The following is a 21453-nucleotide window of genomic DNA, read 5'->3' as shown; positions in this document are numbered from 1 at the left end:
GGTAAGTAGCCACTTCAAGGCCGCTATCCCATCTCCGCCGTGGCTGCTTAATGCACCGATTTTTTACGTTGAATATGCATTTAGGATACACTATTTTGTTTGGAAGCCTTTTTTACTGTTATGAGAGTACTTTCTGCTATTTTGTGGGCTTACACTCGATTATTAATTAAGTCCACTTTATGCACGTAACACTATTCCGTCTGTGCTTCTTTATGCTGCCTGCCTGCCTGCCTGCCTGCTCTACAATGTGGTCTCTGTATGTCTGAAGCAATGCCTGGCGGCACGAAACATGACTTCAAAAAAGTCAATTAATATATCGTTTTTGCGTACTTCTATTCGAAGGGGTAGTGAACATTTTGTGATTGATTCCCTATAAAGTTGCCCAGCCGTTTACTGTATATGTAATAATAACAGGCTTTATTTGTTTGGCATTTTGTTACCTTATTAAATGACATTTCTAATGTACATGGCAGTAAGAGATACGTCTACTATGTAAATATACAGTCAAGTGAGGTAAGTTACATTAGGAACTACAAAACACGCGGTTGTCTTGTGCGGCTCGAGATTTACCTGTTATCCCATCGGCATAGTCATTTTGACCCTACCTACTACCTAATAGAGCCTTTTTTTCCGCATTTCACTTATTGGCCCGGATGAAACAAGACTACATTTCAGATATATATTAGCAATACATAAAATACTATATTAGACAAATCCATCCAGTCAGCTGCATATTACTAGCTTCGCCAGTTAACTTTCGAGATAAAAACGATCCACGCTGGAAAGAATGTATTCCTATCTTCAGTGAAGTCAAATTATCTCTAATTCTAACTTGAGGGACATTTACGATACATATACTATGTGCTGACGAAGTAATCAGGTTAAATTATAATATGACCATACTGATAAAACAATGTTGGCCGTTACCCATGAAACTGTAGAATGATAGTGACTTTAATAAAGGTATCCCTACAAGTCCACTAAGGTTGGTTTGCTAAATGGGCAGGGTATTTTATGAGATGTCATCGTCCAATCCATCTTTTTAGAAGGTTCTCATCAGATGCTCTTACATAACAGTGACAGAGTGTAGGTGTTTCGTTCTATTGAAAATCAAACGCTGATTTGATAGCTGATACCGTTATGGGAACGTATTTTTCCATTTACAGAGTCTGAAGAAAGCGATGAATACTTAGTTTTCTATCCTATCTTAAATGTATGGGATGCTTCGTTATAATCCGTTAATTTCTTCGTTAGCTTCTAGATGTCTATGAACATCCATAATACTTTTATCCGTTTCAAACTTACTTTTTACTGAATTATTATTGTAAGTCTAGGTGGATCTATTTGAATTGTCTTCCCACTTCTATAATACCTTGATACCTCCAGTGGATAAAAATAAATTTTCTTGATTTAGAAGTTAATCTTGATTCGTTAATGATTAATTACACCGTGATAAAAAAAGATCAGAAACTTATGACGTGATATATCTACTACTTAATTCTCAAAAATTACATGGTCTTACCTAGGCACATTATATACGTTTTCACTTTAAGATAGTTCATAGGTCCGTCTTCCTAAAAGCTAAAGCCATCCAATCGTAGGCTACTATGGCCAAAACCTGCAGACCTTGCTACACATTAATCGGGTTTCTACGAGCAATGACAAGCTTGTGTCTGTCTTGCCAGAAGCTCCCAGCAGATGGGTAAACAAAAAGTTAACCAAGTACTTCATGAAAGTCAGCGTCTGATAATAGAAAGTATAGTCATTTCTTCAGTTCTTCAAACGCATTATTATTTCAGATTGCGTATATATATCAATAAGCCTAATTGTGATTCTCTCGGCACATACACACATATATATGTATATTAGATTTATAATTGGGATCGAATAGTTTTACAGCAGAATGAAGCAAATAAGAAATCAACAAAAGCTATTGGTACGTTTCTAAATATGTATTAATACTGCCAAGTGATATATAAGGTCCTCTTCATCGAACTTCGAAAAATTTCATCGAATGTTTCGAAAAGCTTATAAGTGAAGATAACGTAGAAATATTTTGGAAATAGTACCGAACCTCCTTCGAATACAAATGTCTTATTCGAGTAATCTTTTACATATTTTTTTCTAAGGCTGGTATTGAAGGCTTAGTTTATGCAATAATGATTTAGAGTCGCCTTTAAACTATCATGCCACTTCGGCCTATTATAATTTACAATGATAGTAAGGAAAGGCCTTCTACCTTAAAAGTTAACTCAAAAAAGCTTTCCAGTAAGGACTCTGCTCGTTATAAATGTAAACGATTTCTTTGTGAGTTTCTTTACATAGGTAACCAATAACATATTAAAACGAATAGGAACTTAAATGGCAGTCTAAAGGAATCGATAAAAGTACCAACATAAACCATGATCTAAGCAAAGCTCCAAAGGAACAAGGTGCAACTGCATCAAAATGCCCACCTCGTACCAACGTCCACCGATCACGTCCTGTAGTACAGTCGTAAAGCTGAGGGAGTTCCAGTCGCTATTTTTACATACATATTTTTTACTGCACGAAAGAAGTACGTTACTATAGCAGCAACTACTTTATAGCGTTCGTTTGACTTTTAAGGACAAAAGAGCTTTTATATATCCTTATTACTTTACTACTATGCCACGCAGTTCGTTCCGACAATGATGCAGTGGCGCTGAACGTTATAGCGGGCCGTCATACTGAATTCAATCAGCCACAATAGAAAACGCGTAATATATGTTGATTCGGTTTGATCATTATGCCCAAAAATTTACACACCTATACGATTTGCACCCTTAATTGTGCTTTGAAAACAGTACGGTGTCATAAGGATCTATATATGCCTTACATCATATGTACTGTAAGGTTCTTGGTAGGTAAATGGGCATGGCCGTGAACAAGCAGTTTAAGTAGAAAATGGCAACATCACGTTCAAGCTGGAACATACTATGTCAGATGTAAAGGCAAATGGTAAATTAACAAAATAAAGAAGGAGTGCATATTCGAGCTGCTTCAAATAAATCCGAAATAATCTTTGTAACCGTATATTGTATCCAGAATTTAAAATTTTCGAATTTATGCAATTATACAATAAATGCGTCGTCGGAATATTTCTATATCCATTATTTTTACACTATAATATGTAATTACTGTTCGTTTCAACAATTCTTTTGACAAGCCGAAGCTCAGACTTTGCAAAATTTTTCTTTTGAAATTTATGCAAAAAACTAACGACGACAACAAAGAAAATGAGATGAACATAATAAAACATATTCAGTTTTTGCTCACACACTCACATTATACCTTACACTCAAAGGCGTCCATCTCCCACAACTCATTGCCGGCCCATTTTTTCCACCCTTAATCTATATACTTTCGCAATATATATATATATATATATATGTATATATATATTTCCTCGTTGATAGCAACATTATCTCGATACATTTGCTCTTTCCTTCATTAATACATCTATGGCGCTTGTTATTGCTTTTTTTTTTGTCATTTTCGTTTTATTATTTATTTTTTTCAACTCCAACTATGTACGAGGGTGGAGTTGAATTATTTTTAGAAAAAATTATCTAAACTACTTAAGTGAATATACATTGGATCTTTTTACGATTATTGTTACAATTGGTAATAATTTTCAAACTGACTTCTTCAAACAATTAAGAGTAAAAACAATAAACACTGCATCTGCTACTGTTTTTACTACAGCAAGCCCTGAACTAAATGGGGCTTTGTTTATCTGTATGAAAGGAGAGCTCGAAAAGTTTTAAGTGCGGTTTCAGCTCAATGCTTGGACCGACATCTTCGACTGTAATAATTACTAAATCCTCGGAATAACTTAGCTCGATACCAACATTGATAATTTCTGCAAGCGGTTTTAAGGAGCATTAACGTGCGGTGCGATGCTACTTAAAAACAACGGTTTAAGGATTTCTAAATCCAGCAAAATGGATTCTTTAGCAGGAAACATTATATTCGCTATTTAGAATGCACGCCTTACAGGATATCTTATATTTTTCACTTGGAGCTAATAAGAAACACATATATAAACTAGGTCGTCCTTATATTCGGTGAAGGATCTCTGAAACGACTAAAGCCTCCGGAGAACTCCATAACACTCCATGCATTGTCGTATTCGTCACGCATAATCATATATGGTAATATTGCTGGAAAGCTCGGCTCTTGGGGGACACGTGGGCCCAAGCAGTGAGACATGTAAAGGACGACCAGACCACCTGTCCAGAAGATGTACAATAGCCTCAACACGCACCCTCTTTAACGCCATATTGAAAAGGGCAAGGCCAAACGCTTGACGTAGGTGCATGATGCTGCTACTAAGCCTGGCAATACTCTCTGTGATCGCTGGCTATTTTACTGGTTCAGCACTGGCCAGTCAGTCCCATTAACCTTGAAAGAACCGATAGGCATACATATATATGGTTTCCTAATTTTCTAGGTCGGTGAACCTCAAGTGCTCACGATCCATGGTGAAAGCAATGACCTCTCTTTCCGACGCAGCTGTTAACACTTAGTCATCTCCTGTTATAGTTGTTGTAAGTTTCTGAATCGATTGTTTATGATACACGTTTTAGTAGAACTAGGTCGTCAATTCTGAGCCTGCTTAATGAGTGGGCTAGCACGGCATTTTGCGTAACCAGCGACTAGCACAAGGGATAATGCTCAGTTCACTGTTATTATAAATATACAATATGTACAGTCAATTGTGCTACAATTGCCTTTGGGGAACCGTAGTATTCTACCGTGTTGCTGGATCGAAGCAGGCACTGAGCTTTGTATAGTAACGTAGAAACAAATTAACAATTTAAAGGTTTCAGTTATTCAAAATAAGCTCGCTAAAAGCTACTTTTCGCTTAGGACAAGTGGCTAAACTAAAAATGCTGTTACATTATTTTCGAAACGACGAGTCTTCTGATAACATATAGCTAATTCTCTTAGCAGACTGGCCGCTTATATATGCGAAATCTGGCTCAGACTACGCAACACACGCAAACTTTTGACTTAGGCGTTTTTTAATGGTTTCCTCCTACCCTTTTATTTTTAGATAGCGCGTTTAAATAGTCGATTTGATACACTGTTGTTTTTTCCTGTTGTCAAGTTCGCGCTAATCAAGCCTAATCGACCTTTAAAGTCATCTTTTTTTTTGAAAAGTGTCTTCGAGTTGTGTAAATGTAGCGTCCTTAAGGCCACTGTAGTAATCGCGCAGTGAAACACTACGTTTTATAACGTAATAACAACAGTAGTAAGCGCATGACTATCTGAGACTCGATAACGCTCGCATGACGAGGGTCGGGATTATATTTAGGCGCGCCTTTGTGGTAAAAGGATGACACTGTGCTAGTCGGCGTAATTTTCTAAATCAACTGAAGCATGATCCAGTGAGGTCTGAATGCAACATTACTTCAGGACGTCCATTGAGTGGCCAAAGATAATTGAGCATATGTGCAAAGACCTAAACCCAGAGCCCATCAAGCTCGTACATAGCAATTGCTTGTTCGCGCCGGCTGTCACCCTGGCATCTCATTGCATGTAATCCTAAAGAGGGGCACCGTTGACTTGGCCAAATCGTGGACAAACCCGATCTGACTGACTGAGTAAAAAACAGCACACTCAGAAAAAGCATATTTTTTTGCGCAGCTCATCAAAAACGAACGCGGGCATAACGTTTGAACAAAGAAAATTATTCAAAGTGTTTCTATTAAAGCCAGCAATCAGTAGGCAAAGTGGGCATCGTCTACCATCTCGATACCTAAGTCGAAAGTAACAGCGAATCCCTATTGTAGAATATTACAGACGCTTAGTTACCCGAAAATAGAATCCACAACGTAGTTTTACAAAAATCATACGAATATAGCTACTCGTATCTGAGTTGAGCTACTGAATAACAAATATGGATATACTTGTCTTAGCTAGCAGTAGATCGGGCACAAAAACCGAGTGACATATAGAATAAATGCAAAGAGCATCTGTGATTGCGAAGTCTATATTTGAAGATGTAGAACACTTGTGACCAGTTTATCAAGTTTTATTTTAATGAGTTCACTATATTGAAGTAAAAACACTATAATAAAATGACGACACAACTTCTATAGAAGCGTCATTGGACTACTCTATGGTGACAAAATATATGAAAGTTGGCATAAAATCCCATGTGAAATTTTTCAGGTTCGGCACCTCGGCTGAATCTACCTTAGTAAACCGACATTGCACTTGACTCGATGAACTTAGAGCGGAGTTCTCCAGATCAACTTTTCTTCGAGCACATGCGCCTTTTCACCCTTGCTCGTAGCAGTCTCGATAGGCGTACGTCGGGCCGTCGACAGAAGTAAGGCATATTCACAGAACTGAGGTCCAAACAGGGCCTGAACCTTTAAGATTTGGCAGAAATATTTTGTAAAGGAAAAAAGCAGCTAAGCCATTATATTTGGTACTACTCGGTTGAGTGTTTGATGCTTTGTCTCACTCCACTGTGTATCCTTGAAGTGCTTGAGACCTTTATTCTAGCAAGCTGGATTTAGTTGGCTAAGTGGTCGGACCACTATACCGCATGATGATGAAATATCGATTATTTGGGGAATCCATTACCAAAAACAGCCGTAATTATTGAAGTTCCGAAGAATTTCTCACTAAAAACCGCGATAATTATAAGGAAATTCCTGTGCGCCGCATAGATTACCGCTGATATCTTACAGCTAGTCAGCTTCGCGGACCTGATAGCGTCAAGTGTTTCATGCGCTTCTATCTTCTGTTGAAAAATTAGCTGGACCACTTGCTTTGCAAGGCACCTCTGTTTATTATTTGACCTGCAAAAAACTAGCCTACCTAGAGTTTACGAGCCTCTCTGCCTAATGTCGACTTGATGTTCGGCAATTTCATCGATCAACGCCTCCTAACGATAGACCCTTAGCATGTTTTCTTCTGAAAGAACTAATGATTAAGTTAATAATAAAATCGCTTTTGTACCCGATTTCAGGCGAAGTGTATTACACCGCTAGCGAGGAAACTATGTAATAGAACTCACGCTGCTTTCAAAAGCGAGTTGAAAGCCTGCATTACAAGGTACCGTCCTGCCGACAATGAAGTTTCGGAGCTGCCACAATTGGTCGCTGCTTCGAGCGGACAACCGGGACTGTTCAATGGACACAGTCCCAGCAGTTGATTGCACAGCGGATCCAGAGTTTTGGGCAAGCGTTTGGAGTCTTCAAGCCACCGAGAAAATAGCGGCAGAAGAAATCTGTAATAGTAATCACGTTGTCGGAAGAAGCGTGGGAAATGTAGACTCGAGAAGTGTTACGCCAACGAGTCCAGCAAAGCCAAATGCTTCAGCATCCGTGAATGGTGTCACTAGCAGGAATTCAGTCTCAGTCGAACGATCACCTCTTATGAAACATCCTCCTACTCAGTCAACCGCTTCAGCTGAGCAGACGACAATTCCTAGTAGCATGGCACCACGTGCGCTACAATTTAGCCAGCAGTTGCCAGAGCCTCCTTTGGTGCTCAGTGGGGCTCGAAGAGCAATACTTACTAGATCTCTAAGTGTTGGTTCACAACGCGTTGTTCCTATAAGCAGCCCGCGCATGTGTTTGCCCAAGCACAGCGGTGTGGTCAATCCATCCATCACTGTCAACCCTACCGTATCTATCCTTCCGTTAAACAATTCGGTGATGTCTAGCTTTCCGGCCAGCACATCAGGCAGTCTAATTAGCTCGTCACCACCATTGACTTCAATTACGCCAACAAATGGCTTGGGCGAAAATAATTTCTCCCTACTTAAGTCTTCAAATCCATTCTCCTCTCTAGCACGCGTTACGGCGTTCGAACGCCCACTTCGATCGGCCTTGAAATCGGAGCGTTCGTTCGAATGTCACACGACGCTCGAGAATCACGGAAATCGCAGATTCGGTGGACAGGGAACACGAACCGTCATCATCAAGAGTGTCTTCTACGATTCTACTGTCGAACTAGATGATGGATGTAGAGCTGCAGTCAAATTTGACGCAAACGGGAATAACATTAGTATGGGTAAAAACGGGAGCAGGAACAACAATCATAATTATTATTATAATAATAACAGTATAACACCCACTGGATGCCAGTTCGAGTCTGCGACAGCATCTCCTTGGGCAGCATCGTGTAATTCGACCAATAGCCTAAACGCACCAATCGGAGGAAGCAGCATTGTGTTTAATGGAACCTATCCAATTGATGAGCCTATCACTGATCTAAGCAGCAGAACTGAGGTCGTTGGGTGCTCGCGGCCATTGCGTGTGTCATGATCTCACACTGAGATGCAATGAGAAAGAGACGCCCTGAAATTGAGTATATATATCCGCACGGCAATAGCCAGGCAACGACTAACGAAGATTATAACGGGCTGTCTTGATAAATCTTAATATAGTGGAATGCCGAGGTTTTTTTTTGATGCAAGGTGCTATGGAAGGTCCGCTGGTTTTGATAAACACGTTTGATACTGGAAATTCAAATCAGGATTCGTTACGACTGGAAGTCATACTTAGCGGATAGTACTTACTGTTATTGGAAAGCCTAAATATTTAGTATATTATTATTATCAAATATTTATATTATAAACGTAAAATAAAAAACTTGATTATTTAAATTTACTGAAAATGTATTTAAGCCACACTTATTCATAAACGTTTAACGTACGAGACGTCACATAACAATAATGACTTGGGTCACCGTTAAAGTTAGCGCCATCCACAGCCATGAAAAGAATAATAAAGTTCGGCAATGTATTTAAAATTGAGTTTGATTGCTGTGTCTTGATCAATCCTGCTCCATCAATATACTAGGCTTAGTTCACACACATAATCCTAGCGTGCTTTTATTATCAATATTGAAGTATATTATCAACTAGATGCATTTAGCTCTCTCGTTTCGTACTTCCTTGTTCTTTCTGAATCCCACCTAATCAAACAGGTGGAGGCTGGTTATTAGTAGGTCAGCCTATTCAAGGTATCGAAACTTTCAGAACTCGTTTTATGCATCGCTGGCAAAGCATCGTCGGCAAGCGGGACCGCTGAACACTTACTCGAATCGATACAATGACTTACATTGAAAAGGACTCGTTTCAGGTCCTAAATCAACGGGCGATTATGAATGTTTTTTTTTCTTCTTTAATGCAAGGCCATACTTTTAGAACAGTTACTTTAAGTTGGAGAAGTTGAGTCTTTCCATATGTATATGAATATGTATGTACATACACACTGTTATGGCTGTGGATTATAAATATAGTCTTACAAAGTGGAAAGAATGACAGAGATTAGTTTGTTATGAGCGCTCTCAGAGCCCGCGAGATTCAAATACAGCTATAGGTTCCTAATTGCTTTCTAATTGTTCGCTATACGTGATGCAAATATCCAAGACGAAGTCAACAAAACACGAGAACATCTAGATGGTAGGTAACATTTTTTCACCATATTACAGGTAATTTATCATTGGCTCATACGATTTGGCGATGTTGCATAGTTAGCCGTAGGAGTACTATATAGCTAAGTAGGTTGATTTCCGCCCATTTGAGAGCGCATAGAAAAATAAGACCGAAATAATACCTCCAGGGAATGGTTTTTTATTCAATGTTATGGTTAGCAAGAGAGGTCAATGTTAGGAAGATATGTTAATATATAACTAGGACAAACTTGTTGTTAAACAATTAGATAGGTGATAAAATCTAAGATTGATTATTCCCAAAGTAGATCAGGCATTCCATGTACAAGGAAATACTAGACGACTTCCGCATGGATGCAGTCAAGTTTCACTAGAGAATTGTATAGTCAAACTTTATCTCGAAACGTAAAGCTGAACAATAAATGACGAGAAAAATCGTCGATGACCTTGTTACGTTCAGTTGAAACAGCTTCAACTATTCGTTTTAAGTTGTATATTACCAAATACGAGTGTCCATAAGATTTTCGTATTGGCTGTAGGAAATAAACACGAGAAGGTAATAAATAGGGGGTGAAACATAGGTGGCTAGAGTGCCGCCAGACGCCATATTCTCATAGTGCGGTTGTATTGATCCTAGTAGCTTGATGCTAAGAACCCGCTATCTTCACTGAATTTCGAGAAGATGTATGCGCCAAACATCATATGAGCCTAGCTACAGGACCCGGCACGGCGTGCACGTATCATTGAACAGGTTAAGGGGTATTTTGTGGCCTATTCCTTAAGCGCCACTTCAGTGTATATCTTTTTATTTTTGGAAACAAGCAGAATAAAATGCAGTGTGATCACGTGCTTCATGCTTAGTGCATATTTTTGTCCGTGCATCGACGTACTATCTGTTGTTTGGCTTTCAGCCAACAACCAAGTTGTTATGGATTCACGTGAGCAGAATGTTCAAACGTGACAGATGTACGCGAATAAATAAACGTGTAGCAAGCGTAGCTCATTGGTGGCCAATAATAGTAATCGGTTATCTTGTTTAAATCAAATGTCTGCTCTTATAGAGAAGCTTCCTTATATACCATCCTTATGCAGTGGCGTGGTAGTGCAAAAGTTACTGAATTGACCTGCTGACGGCTCAACTGTTACTTCGGCTTTTTTCAATAAAACTTCGGAACCGTTCATCAATAGGTCAAAAAGGTTTTCATGCACGAGGTACGTTAGTCCTGTGTCAACTAAATGTTGACAATCTCTACTCGTTTGTACTACTACGCACATAAAGATCGCTAAATCTTGAATTAGATCTAAAGGTTTGAATTGAAAGACAGATCGTCCAATATAAAGTACTGTTTAAGAAATGTCGTGTCTAGAGATATTACTACTATTATTATTATAGAAGTTGTTAGTTGTAAAACATTTTAAGGGTTGTTTTTTCTTGTTTTCTAATGTAAACTAAATATGAAGTGACATGGCAAAGGAGGTTGTGGATAGCACTTTATTGCCAATACTCTGCATAATTTTGAAAGAATAATCTCTGTTTAGCAGACTTGATATAACATCTACATGTCCGGTCTTCGCGTATATTTACCAAATATGACATGTTCGGATCATTTGAATCAGTTTAGACTTTACTGGCCGATGCAAGATACACACTTATGCTCTAATGACGTAGGGCACTTTGATATAGCCTCCAGTAAACGTAATAATAATTATGCCTTAAAACTAGAGACCATTTAGTAAGAATGAGCTAAGGATTTATCTTAGAAAGGGACATGACAATAGCTCCAGTATCTTGAAGCTATTGTCATGTCCTCTTATGCAAAACATTTATGTTGTTCCGTTTAGATATTCCAGTAACTAAATTAAATCATACAAGTAAATAATATCGATAATCAGAATTGTAATGCTCGAATGCTTTTCTACTAAATATGCAGAACTTGTGTATTACAGCAAATGGAGCCTCTTGTTAATGAAGCCTAAGCCAGATATTTTAACACGACTAGCAGCAAACAAACGTATTCCGCACGCGACACTGCAACCCGTCAATACTTGACCCCCGAGTTGCTCATTCCTATGACAGACATGACTACCAGTTCTTTTAATAATTGTTCACACATTGCAAATGATTCTGCACTACGGCTGCCTGGCGATGGTAAATTCGCGTGTCAAAGAAGCGAAAAGAAGTGCTTCTCAAATATTTCTGTGATGGAACTTCCTAACCCAGTTTACCAAGGTAAAATAGGTTGGTTTGAAGCTGTGAACGATATTTCATTAGAGATGAGTTAATCGGATTGAACCCTTGTGCTAGCGAAATAAAATCGGTATTATATGTTTTTAAGGAATAAAGCTGTTAACAACGTTGCAAAAGGGAGAGCACGGGCGTATCTGGGAAAGGCTGACACCTAGTCATGATCATAAAAGTCGATGAAGTAACACCTATTTTTTTTAGATATTGCGCCGTTGCCTACAAAATTATAATGATGTCATATGTTTCTCTAGGACGACTGTTCTTTCATAACAATATTGTCAGCCGAGCGCTTTTTTAAAATGACTGTGTACTGGTGCATGTGTAGTATGTGCTGATATGTTTGCGTCTGAGTTCTTTTTGTACACGTTTAATTCAGAGCGAATTTCAAAAATATTTTCTTATATCGCACCCGATACTATTGTAAGCAATCTAATTATTTCAATGGAAGTAGCAGTCAACTGTTAAAGATGCTTTGTTTTTGGCAATATATTGCTTTGATTTGGATCTTACAAAGCACCAATTTGCAACGTTATTACAGCGCCATGACCGATGGCACTTTTGCAAAAAAAATTACTGCACCGCGTTTATGAATTAGGAGTTCGTAGAATATTAAAATTTCAGCTAACCTAACTAATATAATATCGCACTGTAATATATAACGGAAGCCTATAGATTCTAAGAGGCTTTATACCCAAAAATAAGTTGCTCGAGATTGTTTCTGAATAATTTTAGGCTCACTAGTGACACCTACCGTGAAACTGAGAAAAAAAACTTTGAGATTGACAGAAAAGTGAATTGTAATTTCGTTCACTTCTTGTGACTATGCAGATATTAGGCTCATAATGTGGGTTGCCATTTTCGTATGCGTTAGGCATGAATTACGCTCTGAGTGAAATCAGATCTATTTTTGTACTGGTAATAGTACTGAGCATCCTTCGGATGTGAGCAATTGGCTACGAAACAGTGTACAGCTTATATGTATAGCTAATGTTAACATTTTATTAATAATGTAAATGTCTATTGAATGTAAGGTGGCAAACTCTCCACCGGCGAACCACTTGACCGGAAACGCGAATACTGGACGGAGAACTTCATAGAAATGCTGCGCCAGGAACATATTATTCCAAAAAACGTTAAGGTGGACCTTAAGCCGCATACTCCAAGACATCAGTTCTGTCTCCCACGAGGAGTGATTCGACTCATTGAGCAGGAATCAGAGGTGTATCAACTCCTGTCATTTCCAAGAGGCGTCCCAGGCGAAGAAGACAACTGCATACAAGCACATCACGCTGTTGGCCGACCATTGTCCCTCAGCGTTAATTACAATAGCGCGAAGCTGAATTTTACCTCTTTAACCAAGCAAATTATGACAGGATCACAGGCAAACCTGGAAAGAGGCGTATGCAAAGAGAGTGGCCCTTTTGACCCTCAAGCTTCTTTTCGACCACAATCAATCAGTCTAAACCAATATGAGTCCCAATATGCAACATTCAACAAATACCAGAGAACGGATACGTTATAGGGACCGATTCACCAGGAAAAATGATTGTAGCAATTTCTGCAACATGTTGGTACGGAAGGAAGAGACTGGGCTTCTAAGCCAGCCAGTAAAGCTGGATAGCATGTTCACAGGCGAGCAGTAATGCATGTTTGTTCTTCGAATCGAATTTAGGTATCTGTGACTAAACAGTGTTCTTTTATACATGCCTGAATATTAATTTAACAACCCGCAAATTTCCTACCTTTTCTACTTCACAGTACATGGCTCTAAAATGTTTCTTTGCATATGATAATCTAAACAAATATATGGAACTCAAGGAAAATTAAATCTTCTTTTAGATTTGGATTTTAACAAGGATCGAGTACAACGCAAACAAGGCATTCTGGCGAAGATGCATTTCTTAAAATCCATGTTTTTGTTCACAATTTGTAATTATAGGTGAAAACATCATAACTGACTTGTTTTACAACTGATTTTTCTGATCTGTCCTTTGTTAACTTCTTTAGGTAAGTTCGAAGGAGCAAACTACGGCTTTGTAATATAAAGTTCCGCAGCTTTGGATCTAGCATCGAATTGACGGAACCAATATTTCATCTATTATACGTAACCTACATTCACCTACTGTAGGGAACTGCAGATTAAATCTTGTTATCTACGTTGTTTGTTGTAGAAAACTTGTTTTTATAACATCTACACCCGTTAGAGAAATAGGGAAAAAACAGGGTGAATTGAGATTTGTTTGCGGCCATTGTACTCCTATTATGCCGCTTGCCAAAATGGAAATACAATAAACGTCTTTTACTTACATCCCTTGTTTACCATATACACTATTTTTAACTGAATGAAGACCCTCGGAGTAAAAATTGGTGTGAATTGTTTATACAGAGAAGACCTTACATTAATTTTAATAAAAAAATCAAAAATTCTAAGAATAAACTTTCATAGTTGATTGTTTTCATTTTGAATATTACAGTTTTCTTTTTACAATTGCAAAAGGGAAGCAAATCTTTTAACACACAATAGAACAGTCGTAACCAACAAACAGCTGGCACACACAAACGAGACGTCTATATTAAACAAATCAATATTTCAACTGCAAAGCTTCTAACAACGAGCCTGTTTTCTGCTTAGACGTAATATAAATCAAGAATCTCCCGAAAGTCAAGCAGCTTAACGCGGGCCATTGCCTTCATTTTACTAAACATGATCGTCTTTAATAGATTTGTAATGCACATTTATTATCATTAAATATATGCACATTTCACAATGCTTGTTAAATCGATATAACAAGCATATATCAGCGATATAATAATTCGATACAAGGCGTACTGTGATACTGCCGGACAAAGGCTTGCGGTGGACAACGTAGGTATAATTAGATATACGTCTAAAAATCTCTCTAATAAAGTACCGTTCAAAATATACTGTTAAAAATAGAATATAAAACGCTCGAAGATACACTGTGTATAGTTTCAAATACTGGTATTTAGCGTTACTTCAAAATGCACTCGATGTGGACATCAAGCCATCGACTGATGTTAAATAAATTCATAAAAAATATTGTCGTAGCCCCAATGAGCCGTTCAAATTTTCTACAAGGTATATAAAGGAGACCTATCACTTCCAGACCGCTAACTACATCCGTACCCTTTATTTATACATGACTTCATCGTCGCTTAACCGTGCTTCGTAAGCAGCATTCGAAGGCTGACCCAGTTGATCCGACTGCGTCGTCTATAGTCCGAGTAAATATAAGCAGGGCTAAACGCCAATGTAGACCCTCTTTCTGATACCTTGTCATCGTATGAAAATATTCAAAGAACTTGTAAGGCATATACATTATCGAGTCCATTATACTTGTTTTGGATAACGTTCACGAAAATTCATTTTTGTGAACGTTATCCAAATCCATTCAAAAAAAAAATTTAATTTTATATGAATTTCATTTGTTGACTGCTCCAAAAAAGCTTTACTGTACCGTTTAAAGTTGGCAGGACGATATCACTGATACAACAGGTAAGCGATATAACGGTTTCCTTGATTGAGAAAGCGAAAATTATTTACTGATAATACTTCGTTGTACTGTTATATTTAATTATGGTCTTCCATCAGAGGAACTAACCTTATTTTAATCTTAGAAGGTTATTATTTCAGCGAACTATACTCTTGACTCGGTAAGTGCTAAACTGAATCAAAAATACTTCAACGTAATGAATTTTAGTAGAGTTATTCCAATTCCAGCTCTATTCTAATATCAAAATTGTTGTAGAAATATAAGCCAATATTGAGCACATATTTGTTATTATTGAAAATCATAGAACTGAAATAAGTATGCGCTATTTGAGTTGTTCCATGTTTCTAATAACGCTATAATTCGATCACTATAATAAAATTTCTGTGGCTTCTGCGGGTGAAAAATTTTGAGAAGTGATTTTTACATGCCTCCGCTGAAATTAGATTACCGTAACGAAGAAAAATCTGCAGAGATCGAAGTAGATGGTAGCTTGATGGCACAAGCTTTAGGCCCTACGGCCGATACATTGAAGCTTTCCATCCAAGAGCGTTCTATTTTTGCCGAGTAGCTAAAGACGTATGTGGTCTAGTGTTGTCATGTATGAAGACGACACCTCTTCTTTTCACTGATTTCCGTCACCTTTTCCCCCTCCCTTCCACTCATTCTTTATAGTCAGCTTTATTCAAGTGGCCTATAGTTATTTTGTGGTGGATGTTTAGTGCTTTGGCGGCCTTATGGCTGATGTGTCGGTCCTGTGAAACTTTGGCAATAATTTCATGAACTTTTTGGTTCGACTACCCTGAGAAGCATCTTTCTTATAATAAATCATTTTCCAGTAATTCATTCCGATTGTAACCAGCACAAATTTGTTTATGGGTCTAGGCGGCTTTGTACTTTTATTGAAGTGAAGTTGTAAAGCATAGCAAATCCTTGCACATTAAAATTTCACGCATCTTCACGCTGATCTTCAGTTATCCATTACTACAAATCTTTTTCAAATGTTACCTGAGATACGTAATTTTGAAACTATTTAACTAGAGAAAATAGTCAATACTCTTTTGACGGTATAATATATGCGATTAATTCTCGTAATATAAACCTCGTAATAATCGTGTAAATGTGGTAAACGAGTTGCTTTTCGTTTAGCAAATTTGATAATCAAAGACTGAGCCCGCCTACATTTAAAAAAAACTACTGGATAGCTGAAGTTACACAACAAGGGTTTCGATACCTCACGATCAAACAGTGCCGGGTTTTTAAAAAGCACAGTCATTTATTCATGAAGCCCGATGCGCATAAAGCTATTTCCACTCAGTTTCTAGCTGAAATTAAATATCACCACCGTACCGTGAATTCCTACTGAAATCACTGTGATTGGTACTTGAACTACGGACCAACAAAGCTTACCGGCTACCGTACGTGTGGTTACTATAAATTTCGTCTTTGTGGGGGGAGAAGTTCGAACAGAAAAGTATAAATCGAATAATTTCGAATAAATGGAGTTTATCTTCGAAAGAAATATTTTGCCACTTTTGTCAACCTGTGCCAGTCTCAACTGTTAAATCTGACTGACAAATCTTCTAAAACGTAAAGTGAGTCAGTATACTTAGCAATTATAATTTTTTAGATTGGAGCGGTAGTGATGGAACACTATAACGTGCTCCATGTTATTCTACCTCTCTACTATATAGCTTTCATCTGTGCTTGTGTGTTACTTGAGAAAAAAAAATCTCTTGGTCTTTTCTTTGTTGCATGTATAATGCGATTTGATTGAAGGGAATTTCGTGTCGAGTTCAAGCTCTAAAGATGGAGGTTCCAAATGAAGGGGAAGCGTGTGTTCGACACCTATACTAATTGTCTATTTGTTGAGCTGCAATGCTGTTGGAGCAGCCTGGGACATTTTTACCGTATAACAAGGACTCTATTAAAAATAGAGTTGCTCAGCGATGTTCACTGAGATAGAATTCTAAACTTGCAAAATGCTTTTGATTACAGTGGGCTATCAAGGGTGATGAAGATTACGTATGGCAAACAAGCCGCTAATTAGCCGAGATGATACACTGTGAACCCTAGAGTATTGTAAGGTGTATTAAATGTATGAACTTTTTCCGATGAAATGAAGAACTTGAAATGGATTAAGCGAACAATATAATACGACTTCTTATCAGTTCTCAGCATTTTACCCGACAACGGACAACACGCAACCATAATAATAGGTCGCTGCACAGATACGTTGCGGCTAACATGAGTGATGTACACAAGCCGATGTGAAAGGTGGAAAGATTAGGTAGCTTCTTGAGGCATGCCTAAACCCTAGACTGAGCCAGATTTATGTCTTAGAAAGACCAGCTATTGCGTTTGGTAAAACTGGAAGACTCCTTTACGCTGGGAAACGCTTGAGAAGGACGAGACCATGAATAAGGATTTGTATCGGGCCCTGTTGCATCCATCGGCCGAAGCTATTCAGCGAAAAACACCCGATGGATTAGGCAAAGTCAGCCCTTCGTGCCGGGCCGTAAAGACCGCGCAACAAAGACTTGAGTAGAAGGTTCTTTTGCACACATCGTGTTCTCAGATCTCGCACCTATAGATTAGCACCTATTTTGATCACTAATAGGTTGAAATAGGAACTCTACATCGTAGAGTAGACGACCTCTATACGTGGCTAGGCAAGTTCTTCAACAGGAAGGGTTTTGGCGAGAAGGAATAAATAAATAGGTTGAGAAATGAGAGAAGGTCCCCGATAGCGACGTTTGTAGATATAATTTGAGTGAAACACCGTATTTTTCGTTAACTGAAAAGCGGCCACTGCCTATACTTCAACCTAATATCTTAGTTGTTGCAGCTGTTGACACGCACAGGTATGAAAATTCTTTAATATAAATTACAAAAATTACTATTTAAAGTCAACTGTCGCTATCGAACGAAATATGCTTTGTGTTCCCTGTTCGTGGAGCAGATCAAAGTAAGCGTAGATGTTAATAAAGTACGTGTGAGTACAACATTTTGTGTTCCAACACGTACCGAAAACAGGTCCATCGATAGCATAATGTCTATATAAAGGGCGGCGGGGCCATATAAGCTAAAATGTATGTAACGCTATTATTAAGAGCAGTCGTTTCGTGATTCGTGGTTATATTTTGTCAGTCAATATTTCGTTATGTCGTGGCCTAAATGCAATCGTTTAGAGAAAATATTACGCATATCGTGCGCTTTTATAGCCCATACGTAATTCTATGCGGGAAAATCTATTGTCCAACAAATTTGGATATAAAATATTGGCCTTATGATTATAGATGGATAATGCAACTTCACTGAACTGGGCCTAGGACCATTGCCAGTATGGACTTCATTAAGCTTGAAAGGTGAAACGAAACTATCAGAAAGTGCGATGTGCGCGTTTTCGTGAAAAGGTGCCTTGACTGTATTGGAGCCTGTGTAAATATCATCGTTTGCATCATTAATGTGAAATATTTATTACGGTGGTGTGTTACAATGGAAACAGGCACACAAGGAGCACCAAGCTACGGTATCTTATACATACATATATAATGATAGAAAAAAAAACTGGGACCCATAGAATCCCAGCATTCTCTACAGTCTTAAACAGACTAATTTTTCTAATTCTTATTTGATCCCGATACCATTCTTTAATACAACCAAAACCAAACACATAGGGATATCGACTGTTCGCAGTCTCAAATTATACACCTTATTTTCTCATTCGACTTTCCACAATTGAAATAAGCACCTTTTTCTTGTGATTTCTCGAATAGTTAAAAATAAATCAGGTGAAAAATTATCTTAAAATATGGTATTTTTTACGACAAGCGTTTGTACCATTAATAATATTCTACAAATCTGTGTTGTATAATATAACAGCTAGTTCTCTTTTTCCCCGTTTACCGAAAACAAGCATCAAACAAGGAATATCGTTCTTAGTTTAGCTAAAACTAGTATGGACGCTATTTTTCCGTTTAGCAACAAGTTTTAACTGTAGTTTCAAAAAAAATAGAAGCATTTCCAGCGTATGGAACCTCATCACGATAATCACTATCAGAACCGTTCTCCTGAACATTAACACGAAGCCCCAAAAACGTTTAACTAGGCCAATTGCCGTTTTCTTTTGTAGGCGACCTAGATAAAGGGAATCGTATCAGATAGCTTTGGATCCTGCAACGTTCAAGGATGAAGCGGTCTGGAAACTCCTGATAGTTTGTATAACTGCTATAATCATCATAAGTCTAAGCTGGCACAAGCCTCTGTCTGCTTTTTTCTCATCGCTGTAGCTAATCAGTGCTAACCTTACGTAGTTTTTTTTGAATAAGCGGTGTACCAGACCCAGTGTTTTTCTGTTAAAGGCTACTTCAGTTCACATTTCTGGATGACCCAAACGTCGAAGTTCCCTAATTCATCGAGAACCACCTTTGCCGATATAATCTTGCTTTCACCATTAAATCTGTAATCCGGTCGTTCATTCAATGACGTAAACCCTCGTATTAGGCGATACTGTTCGGTGGTTTTTTCTTACTTTATGCACTGACTGGCACCATTTGACATTTCTTGAGGAAACTAAGTTGTTTGTGGAATCTTTCGAAGGGAGAAAGTTAAAAGGCATACTCCCATTATATTTACAGTGATATAGTATTGTTTTTACACCAACATAGTGTTAATTGCAAACGAACGGCCTCTGTCAGTGCTTGCTTTGACGATTCTTGTGCCGTGAGCTCAATGTGCCTTTGAATAACTACGTAATGAAGCTGCTGTTCATTGCACTCTCGGTGTGTCTGTCATCGTAGTAAATCTTGCAGTGAGCCTCAGTATCAATCTCGAATCGAGGCTTAAGCCCTTATGAAAAAAAGCTCTGGCACAATTGAGCACACAGGCAACCCAATGCGCTATGACTATATTCGTTTATAATCATCTCGTCGGCTTATGGTGAAAAAAGGCAGTCGCCTGAGTGATCGGTCCCGAGGAACTCCTGCCTTCATATATACATACTAATGATAATGCTGCGTGATTTATGTGTACTAGACAACAAGCTCACAAGTAGTTTCTTCGAACATGTCTAGGTCGATAGTTGAACCTGGAGGTACTCTAGAGCCATACTAGAGTCCTTGCCAGAGCTGTTATCGAAAAAATAGTATTATATAATATTATATATAAAAAAAAAAACCAACGTTGAACCAAATATGTTTATATCTTAAAATAAGAATATTGAACTTGCTATGCGACATTTTGATGTCGCTGATCTTCTGCCGTTTTTCCGTAAACACCGTAATTCTATCTCTGTTGAATTTGTGTGGTTTCTCTCGGTTAACTACTGATATAATACTGATAAATATGGTAACATAATAATAATAATAGGATAACACACTGGGAAATATGGCAACTGAAGTTCGTCATCCCTACATTAAAACAAAATTATAAATCATTAAAAGGGGTTCAGCAGGAACCGACGCATCCCTATTTATATGTATGCCGGCTGCTATTATGATGGTTAAGACGGCCTGTATTCCGTACACTAGTTGCGGTCGATTTTTTTCGATGGTTTCTTATTATTTGACTAATTGTTAGCAGTGAAGATCTAAGTCAAGCGACAACGACTCATAATGTCCGATTCGTTTCAAAATACACACCGTCACCATTTGGCATCGGTTTGGGTTTTGCCGTAAAAACATCTCCTCTATTTGCTGGACCGTTTTAAAAGTGGGTCGACTTCGTTGTGTTTCTGTGGCGTTTCGCAAAGAGACGCTTTACGGGCATTCTTTTTTGCAATGTTCTACATTCTATGTAACTTTTTAAAATACCACGAAATGTCGTTACTCAGTAAACACGGTGAAATGTATCTACTTAATTTTTGCATAGTTCGGCCTGATTTGCCGCTCAGTTTGTTCGAGGATGTCGACTTTATTAGATATAGTTAAGTTTTCCTGCGATTTTTAATGTGGATAAACGAAAGATTTTGCCTGAAGTTTTGCGGCCATAAGGAAATATTTGAACTTTTTTGAGTATAATTAGAAAAAAAAAAAAAGCGAATTGGTTGAGGAAACTTGCCCCATTCAGCCAATATTTAATGTTTTAGACTAACAAACTATAAATAAACGGAAAGAAACGGTCTTCATTCAACAGTTTGTCTAGGATCTGGATATGCGTCGTAAATCCGTTAAAAACACATGTTTTCCTGCTACGGCTCAAAATGGCTCGCTGCACGATTAGGCCGAAAGAGACATTAAAGCAGTAGAACCA

At 38.1% G+C, this 21453-nt stretch overlaps 1 protein-coding gene across 15 annotated transcripts in view; it reads left to right on the top strand.

Annotated features, from left to right (window-relative positions):
• The window catches only part of LOC111254808 (uncharacterized), a 58444-nt gene extending 44312 nt beyond the window's left edge, over positions 1-14132 (top strand). For 7 of the 15 annotated variants that reach the window (XM_086975860.1, XM_086975861.1, XM_086975859.1 and 4 more), the window contains 5 exons: positions 6202-6361; positions 7010-10656; positions 11392-11674; positions 12721-13321; positions 13697-14132. In XM_086975860.1, the coding sequence (XP_086831986.1) occupies positions 7113-8312 (1200 nt within the window). In that variant the 5' untranslated portion in view covers positions 6202-6361; positions 7010-7112 and the 3' untranslated portion in view covers positions 8313-10656; positions 11392-11674; positions 12721-13321; positions 13697-14132. Of the gene's footprint in view, positions 1-6201; positions 6362-7009; positions 10657-11391; positions 11684-12720; positions 13362-13696 lie in introns of those variants that run through there. The other 8 variants (XM_086975863.1, XM_022816052.2, XM_086975862.1 and 5 more) reach the window with 6 other exon arrangements.
• The last annotated feature ends 7321 nt before the right edge of the window (positions 14133-21453 follow it).

Source organism: Varroa destructor, unplaced genomic scaffold (genome assembly GCF_002443255.2).
Source record: "Varroa destructor unplaced genomic scaffold, Vdes_3.0 BEIS01000007.1, whole genome shotgun sequence".
Taxonomy (NCBI): Eukaryota; Metazoa; Arthropoda; class Arachnida; order Mesostigmata; family Varroidae; genus Varroa; species Varroa destructor.
The sequence above is the reverse complement of the archived record's forward strand: the minus strand, read 5'-3'. Positions and strand labels throughout refer to the sequence as shown.